Source organism: Mus pahari, chromosome 6 (assembly GCF_900095145.1).
Source record: "Mus pahari chromosome 6, PAHARI_EIJ_v1.1, whole genome shotgun sequence".
Lineage (NCBI taxonomy): Eukaryota > Metazoa > Chordata > Mammalia > Rodentia > Muridae > Mus > Mus pahari.
Window position 1 is genome coordinate 20,023,890 of NC_034595.1, and position 11,040 is coordinate 20,034,929.

The 11,040-nt window shown below is 41.8% G+C and overlaps 1 protein-coding gene across 3 annotated transcripts in view; it reads right to left on the bottom strand.

Moving 5' to 3' along the window:
* Positions 1–11,040, bottom strand: part of Astn2 (astrotactin 2) — a 958,131-nt gene that overhangs the window by 825,674 nt on the left and 121,417 nt on the right. For all 3 annotated transcript variants that reach the window (XM_021201332.2, XM_029539608.1, XM_021201333.2), the window contains exon 2: positions 970–1,157. In XM_021201332.2, the coding sequence (XP_021056991.1) occupies positions 970–1,157 (188 nt within the window). The remainder of the gene's footprint in view (positions 1–969; positions 1,158–11,040) is intronic.

The following is an 11,040-nucleotide window of genomic DNA, read 5'->3' on the forward strand; positions in this document are numbered from 1 at the left end:
CCCCCTCCCTCCTTCCCTCCCCCTCCCTCCCTCCCTCTCTCCAGGAGTTCTATCCTTTTAAAATAAACAATTAATAGAAGACTGCTCAATTGATTTTAGTAGCCTCTTGGGGTGGGGTGGGGCGGCAACAGATTCAAAGTGTTATGTCACTCAACAGACCTAAAAGACGCCTTTGCTTGTCTATGCTCCTAATTTTATCTCTAACCTGCAGGTGATGTGCTTCACTTCATGGATTCTTGGGTTGCTACAAAGAGGTAATTTTCATAAATGTGTACAGCACAGTTCTGGACAAATGAGAGATATCCAAAAAGTCTCCAATTGAGAGATAAGAGTGTCTGTGGGATACAGTGTTGGCTTGAATACTCAAGAAGAGTTCTGTTGCTTGCTCGATATGGCACGTGGGGTAAGATTTTGATTTTTGGGATTTTTGTTTTGTTGTTTGTTTGTTTGTTTGTTTTTCACCCCTCTGAGTACTTAACAACCAGAATGAGGGAGAAATAGAGACATTGTTCTAAGTGGCTGCACTGGCTACATTTGGCTCATTTTTTTTCATTCTACCTTGTAGTAGTCATGAGGCGAAAAGCACTTGGGAAAGTGCTTCCTCTTCTAGTTTTACTCCAGTTTTGCTGGCTCGGTAATTTCTAGAGAGACCAGTTGTATTTAGGAGCACTAGACCCCACCCCTAGGCTAAGTATGACAGGCATGTGACAGATGTTAAACAGCTATTCCCAGATATGTCAGCCCAAAGTCCAGAGTTGAATACCCTTTATTTTCTCCCCTGATGTGCAGTTAGTTTGTCACAGCTAACAGATGATGGATGTGATTGTGACACTCCAAATAATTCCACAGAATGCAACTGATCTTCTGAGTATCACTCTGCCCTCTTACAAGAAGGTTCTCTCCTTCCATCTGCAGACTAATCCACATGTCTTTCTGCCCTCAACCTTCTTCCCATGTTCAGCTACTCACCATCACAGAAATGTGGAGGATATGCATCTGTTCCTCAACGATCTCTGAGGGTTCCTGGAGTGTGGGAGCAGTGGCCTGAGCCAGCTGCCCAGAGCTGCTCATGGAAACGTGGAAGTACAAGGTGCCATTCTCCAGCCACTGCTGTCTCCAGTGAACCAAAGAAATGTCCGCGGCTGTGCCAGACATCTCTGTAAGATAAGAGCAAAGGTTCTGGGTAAGATCTATGCCAGACTTTTGTGCTCTGGGAGCAAAGCTGCTGCATATAGTCCTGAATTCAGAAGCCTATTATTTTGTCAAGATGTTTTCCCTTATACCACCTATGATCTAGAGTCACCCCTTCGATTTATAGATGGGAAACCATGGTCAAGATATTTCTCGAGTAACACAGGACTAGAGGCAACACTTGATCTTCATGTGTCCAGTGCAATTTTTCTAAGACCTCATGAATGAAAAGGTGGTTCTTCTCCAACAGTGGAGTGAAACTTAGCAAAATAATAAAAGTTTTACAGTTTTCTGAAGTTGCACAGCTAGCAGAAATAAAGAGAAATACATTCTTAAGTTCATGTATGAGTTTTACAGACACCGATCAGAAAGTCCTTGGATAAAACCTGGAAAGACCTATGTAGTGTATGGTTTAGCTGAGGTTCTAGAGTTAACTCTAATTTGGGAAAGGGGCTAGACAAATCTGATGTTATAAAACTTTCTCTTGCACAACTTTTGGGCAATTCACTTTTATGAACTCCAAAGCAAGAAAGCTTTGTCACAGATATCTCCACTGATTAAAAATAATTGAAGGTGAATGGAGTCATGGCTCAGTCAGTTAAGTGGTTGTCATGCATACATGAGTACATGAGTTAGGATTCCCCCAGCACTCTTCTTAAAATTTTCAGGTGTAGTACATGCTCCATCCAGATCTTGGAAGTGGAGAGAGTAAGATTCCCCACAGCTTACTAGTCAGTTAGTAAAGCCGTATCAGTGAGTTCCAGATTGAGAATGAAACTCTCCCTGAAAAATATAAGATGGAAGTTATCTGATGATGATGCCCAACACTGACTTCGCATATCCACTTACATATGTAGATATGTACATGCGCTTCCACACACATACCTGATTAAGTATACATTCCTCTCTCTGTCTATNTCTCTCTCTCTCTCTCTCTCTCTCTCTCTCTCTCTCTCTCTCTCTCTCTCTCTCTCATATATATATACATACATATACATATACATATATATACACACACACACATACACACACACAAAGCTATTGCACAACTCTATTAATGTCACATAGCAAGAAGGAAATAATTAGTCCTTTCTAGTAATTTGTGAAATCAAAACTCCTAAACTGAAGATCCTAACACTCACTGTTAACTTTTATTTGTTCATAAATACTTTTAGAAATAGCATATGAATGGGTTATACCTCCATTAAATATTATATCACCACCATCATTTCTTATTTGGCAACACGTGTGAAAGAAGAGGCTTCAAAAGTATTAGATTGGGGATTGTAAATTATAATCTTAGTGCCTTTTACAAAAGCAAGGCATCCCTGGAAACACCTCAAGAGGGCAGAGCCTATGCGTGCATCTTCTGTATAAAGGAGTTGGGAGATTGGCTTCTGGCAGAATTTCCAGGTCTGCACTCCAATCAGAATTACCTCTGGAGCCAGAGAGCAATAGTGGTGCCCATAAAAAGATTTTAAATCTTAGCAGTATCTGAGCCTTAGAAATTTGGTCCACTGTGGTCACTAAGGTGACCTTGAGATACCATCCCTACTGTACCCAAAGATCCCATGTATGTATGTATGTTTCCACACACAGAGGAGGACTGACTGGTGTAACAGCCAAATTCAAACTTTTAGGTATCGCATCAGCTCTTCTCATGTCATAGCTGTAGTGCTCCTTTTATCTGATGATACTGGAGTCACCTTAAATAAGTAAGTAGATAATATTAGCTTAACTATATTCTATTGAACTTTCCTCATATACTAAGATCCCAAAAGACTTTAATTTCTTGAGATTAGCAATCAAATGTCCTTAGGGGATGTGTTTCTGGCACTTAGTAAATGCTAAGAGGAAAGTTAGTTATGAATTTTAAATTAGTTATTGATTTATAATCATCATAATAATTACTGATATAGATAGGGTCTATTTCAGTTTTCAGTTGTTATGAAACAAGGCTGGAGATATTCCTCATTGGGTTTTCTTCAATGTTCCAGTATACTAGGGAATCCTTCAAAAGACAGCTAACACTCCAACCTTCTTCAGACCTTTATCCAGGAACCTCGACTGATGTAGTATGCTTTAATGTTCTAACTTCCTACAAATGCATCTTAACTTGGCTACATTCTTCCCCCTTGGCTCCCCATTTATTCTTAACCATGAGCTACAACAGAAGTCATCTCACAGTACTGAACATTCCTCCAGGGTCTCCCTCTTCCCAAATAAAAGACAAAGTGGCCAGAAAATGATGAATTATTATTCTGAGTGCACACAGTCTTGGATTGCTTGGATGATCAACCAGAGATGAAGCAGAGATAGAGGTAATTAATCACAGTTCATCAGCTCTTACAACCATAAACACCAAACTGTGAGGGCTTATTATTTACTTAGGTAGAAGACAATGTCTGGATCTTTCTCTGCACTTTGTCTCCTTTAAGCCTAGAGTGGTCAGTTTTCCCAACAATCCACTTCTGTATCTCAGGACTTGGGACACTGACTGTATCTTCTGTGGCAGCAGATGTGCCACAGTAAGATGGAGGTATTGTAAGAAATGGTTTGCTTATCACCCCATCCATTTTGATAAGGGTGTCAAATCTCAGAACTAGAGATTCGGGGAACTTGGGACTGATGTTTGGCACTTGAAGTAGTTGTAGCAAACCCAGAACTGAATAGTCTAAGTCTATAAAATGTTAACAAAGTAGGAATGTCTGAGCTAGTACAGTCTGGTTAAACAAGGTAGAATAAACCCAGGGATACTGGTGGGAATCCGAACTCCTTTCTCCTGGAGCCTTTAAATCTCATCATGCATGAGACTTTTTCCACACATGTTCCTACTAGGCAACAGAGGGTTCCAGATGGTTAGCGACACATTTAAGGTTACTGGTGCATCTGTTCCCAGCTGGACTCTGTGGCTTTCCAGACTACGCAATTTCGACAGTGCCAATTGCACTTGCAGTGTCTCCTTTTCCTTGACTAAATTAGCCCATGAACAAAACTAGATTGAGCTCTTTGTTTGCCACGGCGATGAGTGCGCAGTCAGCAGACAGTAAACGTTAAATGATAATAACAGGGTGTGAAACATAGTAAATATTGAATCACAGGGGATAGCTCAGGACTTACACTATTACAAAGAGACTGTTGTTGGGGCAATAGGAGTGGAAGCAGAAGATTGCAAAATGAAAATGACTTTCGTGGAAGCAAACAGCCTTGGTATTCATTCGCTCTCTCACTTATTCTTCCATCCATTCATTCAATATAGTTCATCACGGTCCTCCACAGTTCCAGGCTGCTTAACAACTTAGAATATGGAGATAAATGAACTGCCTCCAGGGAGCTCAGAGTCTGTTAGCAACAAAAGTTCTATGCATTCTGCTATTTCCCAGCCACATGGCATGACCCCCACACACAAACCTTCTCTGAGAGTCTATCTGATCTGACTTCCCTTCCCTTCTATATCACCCTTTGCAATGAGTCACAGCCCTGTGAGCCTTAATCTATCCACTAAATGTGCCATCTCACTCCTCTATCAGAGAATAAGTATTTTCTGTCCAATTCTACTCGAACTCTCCTCTCAGAGCTTAAAAATTGGTTTCTTCTCAGTAGTATCACCTCAATCCAAATAATACCTGCTCTGTGAAGCTGGGCCTGGGCACTCAACCCGAAGGACTCCTCTCTAAGTATATCCAAGCTCTGTGATGTTACTTTCCCAAAAACTCCTGATAACACTTTCCACTATTAGAAATTTATCATACATACTTGTTTAAATGTGTATTCTCTGTCTCTCCAGAAGAGCAGGGACCTTTTAATGCCTTACATCTTGCCATTTCTCAAACCCCTTGAAAAAGTGATTGGCATATAATAAACGTCTAGTAAACACTTACTGGATTTCAGGAGTTTAAGTAAATATATATTTACATATGTATATATGCATATCGATATGTACACATATCCATAAGAAAACTACACTTTTTAAAAATTAGAATTCAGGGCATTCAGTCTCATCAGAGAATTAAAGAAAGAATCAGGGACTAAAGCACCAACTAGAGAGTACACAGGGGGTACCCATGGCTCCAGCTGGATATGTAGCAGAGGATTGCCTTATCTGGCATCACTGGGATGGGAGCCCCTTGGTCCTGTAGAGGCTTGATGACCCAATATAGGGGAAATCTAGGCCTCTGAGGCAGGAGTGGTTGGGTAAGTGGGGGAGCACCCTTATAGAGGCAGGGTAGGGAGGAGAGAATAGGGGACTTGTGGAGGGGAAACTGGGCAGGGGAATAACATTTGAAATGTAATTTAATAAAATAACCAATAAAAAAAAAGAGAGAAAGAATCAGGAAATATCTTTTGGGAACTCAGTGTCAAGAAGGAACTCTTTAAGCTTAGAGACCAAGAACTACTCAGAGAGTCGTGTCAGCACAGTTGAGGACAGACACTGCTTTTCCAAGGAGATAGGAAGTCAGGGACCAGCTGGCTAGCCCAGAAAATTGAGCAAGATATACATGTAAGAGTGCAACAAATGCAACTCCATCAGAGATAGGGATTTCAGTAACTTGTGTTAAAGCATCTACTTTATTTGGCACGCAGTAAGAAACTGGCAGAGTGAGCTTGTTCAGCAAGCCAGCCCTGTGTCCATTAAAAACAGGTCAAAGAAATTGTAGCAAGACCAAAGCCAGCTCTTGAAATTCCCTGCTGATTGATTTTCCAATTGCAGTTTCCCTTTTTCCTACCCCTGGTCCCTCCATATAAACATTTCATTGAAGTCTTCAAGTCGCATTACAATCAAACTTAAAGCAAAGGGGGACTAAACACATTTGGTCGGGAACCAAGACGATTCCCATAAAGGCAGATTATGCTGACATGATGAATATAAAATGAAACAGCAGATATTAAAGTGGGAGAATTGGTGCACCATGCCTTCCGGTCGTAGTCTGACTCCAGCGCCTGCCTCCTCCCACCCTGAGTAGCTTGGTTTTATATTGGAATCATAAAGAAACACGGGGATTGCCTTTTCACCCTTCTCTGTTCTCCCCTGATGGGCTGCAACTTGTGAAATATTCAACAGCCTCAAATCCCCTCAACAGTCCCACAAAAGCAAGCAGAAGGATCAGCCTTCATCAGTAATTCTGGGTAGCCCTCCATCCTGCCTCTGAGGCCACTGATGCCTTTCAGCCTCCTGGAAAAGAAATAAAAATCCCCAAGGCGTGTTATGCTTTTAATTGGCTTGTTCTTCCTAATCTATGGCACTCATTGTATTTTTATTTGATTCCTGAAGGTCATTATGAAAATAAGCAGCTCTTCCGATCTCCAGCCATCCTGGTAACATCTCCCATGTGGCTAACTAACCAGCCTTCTGCTTCTACGGCACTGGCTGACCCTCTAGTAGATTATTTGCAGCAGAAATCTGGAGAGAGCTTCCAATGAGTTTGTAAATGGTGTGGCCTCACTGAGGGGGAAGAAGACATTATGTGCAGTTCCCTGTAAGAACTCACTGCCGAGGCAGGCAGAGTTAGGGAAGGAACTGATGTTAACTCTAGCCTACCCTTGCCACTGGCTATTACAGCTTCACAACTGATCGTCATGAACCTTCTGAGTAAGCCTAGGAAGTAATTGCAAAACACCACATCCTCTTTCTAATCTCTATAATGGTTAATTAATGCAAGACTTTATCATCACTCTCATGGGCCATTGCAACTGCTTCTGTGCCAGTCAGGGTCTCATCAGAAGAGAAAAGACATTCAGTAAGGTCATTGAGAATTGGTTCATATGAGACTATTTACAGAGACTTTGATAGGACTAAAGCAAACCAATAATAGTGAGTGAAATGGCCCAAAGTTAGTAGCAGTAAGGAACTGTCACATGGGGTTGGAGAAGGGGCTGTTAATCTGAAACTCTCAAAGAGCCACCCTTATACAAAAGGGCTGTAGACAGTATCTGTAGTCTTGGTAGAGTGACCCAGACTCTGGCAATCCACGGCCCAGAGTGAGAGCTGTCCATGGAATGCAGACCCTGAAAACATTCTCTTTCTACCTTACAGGTCAACTTCAGCTGCATACCCAAGGGGGTTTAAGTCAAGAAAATCAAACAGGTCAACATTCTAAGGTTCACAACAAATAAGAAATGGATAGAAAATAGATCTTGAAGCATACATAGAGATAATTCACCAGGCGTGTTAGCTGGTGTCCCTACTACCTTCCAGGTTTCTTCTTTCCAATTGTTCATCAAACTAGACAACCGGAAGAAATTTCTAACTTGTAATCTAATCCTCTCATTCTTTTATTCAAATCTTCGCTGTGGTGTCTAAGGCTCCTTGCAAATTTATTTTGAGGAACCTAGACTAGAAATCTCTTCTGAGCTAGTTATACCTTCATTGCTATGCATTCCTTTGAACCCCTTCCTTTTTGTTTGTTTTTGTTTTGATTAGATTTATTTTTATACAGCCCAGTCATTATCCCTCTCCCGATCAGCCCTCTCACAGTTTCCCATTCCATTCTTCTATCCCCTGTCTCCACGATGATGTCTGCCCCCCCCCCAGCCTCCCCACTCCCTGGGGCCTCAAGTCTTTTGGGGCTTGGGTGCAGCTTCTTTCACTGAGGCCAAATCAGGCAGTCTTCGGCTGTATATGTATGTGGGGGGAAGGGGGGTCCCGGTCCAGCCAGTGTATGCTTCATTTTGGTGGCTTAGTGTTTGAGAGATTTCAGGGGTCCAGGGTTAGTTGAAACTGCTGAACTTCCTATGGTGGGCTCATTCCCTTTAACATACATATTAACATATATGCTAACTCATACTATACAGTGCTGTAATTATGATATGTACATATACTCGTCGATCTACAATGGGATTGCATAAACTTATGAGCCAGAAATAGCATATGTGAAGTACAGTTTACATACACACCTTATCTATCAGAGCTTATCATAACAAGCCTTAAGCCTATTTAGATATCTTTATAGTGAAACAACATCATCTCATCAAAGTCCATTTTATAATAAAATGCTGACTAGCTCTTATAATCATTGATATACTTATCCCATCCTCATGGTCCAGACACACTATACATTGTTGTAAGTGTGTTGAAATCATTAAAGACTGTAGCTGCGATTTTGGCAGAACTCAAAGTAGGGACTCCATAAACTCTTCCCCAGCTGCAGTAAACTATTCCTGTCTCTGGGGGAAAGGATAGGAACCCAGGACATTCAGCAATGGCTAGAATCCCACAGAGAAATTTAACGGAAATGGCACCACCATCTTACTCAAGTGCAGGCACTCTGGAGGATGCAAATGAAGAGGAAAATAATTTAACTTTCAAAATATTATGGTGTCACAGAGTGAGAGAGAGGATGCTAATATGGAAAACAGGCAATCTTAGGATTTTATCTAGAGATGAGCCTAAGAAGATAGAGTTGGGAAGAGATACACTAAAATAGTAATAACGGGACTCTTCAGATTGTGGGATCAGAGGTGATTTTAATCATGGGCAGATACATTTTCTCTGTATCGACTGTAAATCACCTCTGTAGTAGAGGCAAATACATGTATATTCATTTTAAAGATTCGTGTAGTGAATCAAGCTTTTCTAAGATCTGGCAGTGAGATATGTTTTCCTCAGGAGCCCAGTCCAAGAGACTGAGAACAAAGGTATGCGATAAATAGTTCCAAATCAAAGTGAGAAGCTTGGAGGAGAGGAGAAAGCTTCTGCTTGGATCTAATATCTTCATAGAGGAGCCCAAAGGATGGGCAAGATTAAAGAAAAACATCCAGCAGACAGAAAGGCCTTCAGATGGAAGAAAAGGTACAAAATTCATGAGGTAAGAGAGTGGCAAACATGTGAGGAAATGCACTGGGGAGAAGCCAAAAGAGGCCACCCAACATTTTCACTATAGAGGAAACACAGCGACTGGCATAGCCATTGTAGAGTGAGCAAGACTTATTAAGAGGGCAGCCACTTCTTGTGCAGTGGATTGCTTCTTTCAGAACAGTAAACATATGTCCCATTTAAGGCTCTTTCACCCAGTCAGGGTAAGCCCTGGCTCAGAGGGGGTATAGGAAGCTCCCCATACAACACAAATGAAAAATAAAGCAAAGCAAAGCAAAACAAAGCAAAACAAAACAAAGCTACCACAAATGAACAAACAAAAACCCACTATGAAACAGAACACTTAGACTGATGGCTGGAAGGATAATGGATACAGGTCACTTTTTTGACTGTCATTCTGTACTAGTGAAAAAACACTGTATTTGGAGTAAGAAACTTAGTGTCCTGTTTTCTCTAAATTAACTGACCAGTTCACATGAGGACAAACCATAAAGTCTGTATGGTCTTTCTTATTTGAAAAATAGAGGTCACAGTCTGCCCTACTTACGTTATGTCTAATATGGAATTGAGAAACAATAAGGCCAAACATGGAGACATTCTCACATATCAGCAGGGTTCTGCAGTTAGTCCGAAAGTATACAGCATCATTACCCTGGTCCTCCAACAATGTCTCTCCCACAAATTACTGTTTAAAATATGTCAGGCACAGAGCTTGAGACAGAGAGCAGACTAAAGGAAGAGACATTTGACTGTTACCCTAACAGGCTTTCTCATTTGCCAGTGGGTTTTCCTTTCCTCTGTTGTGGTTTAAAAATCAAGCAAACAAACCCCAAACCAAACAACAAGGAACAAAAGGCAGCATCAGCTCCCCACCCCAGACTTCATTGTCCTTCTCTATCTGTCTTTTTAATTGTTCATTCATGACACAGACCTCCTGCCCTCAGTATGTAGCATATAGAAGGTGCACAATAAATATCTGTTGAAGAAATGTACCATTCCCTGTCAATTTATTGAATTTCTTGTTCTCACAAAAAATCATAACCTAGGAGAGAATGAAAAGGAAACCATGCAAAGGTGTAATGGTGTGGCAGTCACCGCAAAACAATGCGCACAGCTCACTACGGGAATGTGTGTGAGGCCAGCTATGGTCCTTGGGGTTCCGGCATTTGAACAAAGCTATGCAGAATTTATGGACTGGATGGTTTATGATTCTAAGAGATCCTGATGTCAGGCAGGCTTCATGCCTTCAGGATGATATGAATGGCATGCTGGGTTGGAGAGGTCGCCCAGGGGGACAGAAGGTGGAGAGGTGGCGGGGGTGTGATACAACTGAGGCCCTGCAGCAGTAGTTGGAAAAGAGCATCCCCGGAGTACCTCAGAACCCCAGCACCACCATCAGCTGTCAGCCCTCATCTCTGCCTCTGTCTCCAATCTGCCCATTTCTACATCCTTTGGGAACTGCATCTTTTATATAAAACTAGTTTCCTAAGTCACTCGGTAGAGAAAAATAATACGGTTATGCTTGGTTTTAAAGGAGAGGGGAAGAGAAGAATTAAGAGTTATTGGCAAGGGAGAAAAGCATATCATTTCAGATTAGATTTGAAAAAAGATGGAAGGATGATGGAATTGATTCTCATTACTCAGAGCTACTCTTTCCTGAACCATCTCTCTCTGTCTCCCTGTCTCTTTTTTGGTCTCTCTCTCTGCCTCTCTCTGTCTCTCTCTGCCTCTCTCTGTCTCTCTCTGTCTCTCTGTCTCTCTGTCTCTGCCTCTCTCTGTCTCTCTCTGTCTCTCTCTGTCTCTCTCTGTCTCTCTATGTCTCTCTCTGCCTCTCTGTCTCTCTCTGTCCATCTCTCTGTCTCTCTGCCTCTGTCTCTCTCTGTCCATCTCTCTGTCTCTCTCTCTGTCTCTGTCTCTCTCTGTCTTTGTCTCTCTCTGTCCATCTCTCTGTCTCTGTCTCTGTCTCTCTGTCTGTCTCTCTGTCTGTCTGTCTGTCTGTCTGTCTCTCTCTCTCTCTCTCTCTCTCTCTCTCTCTC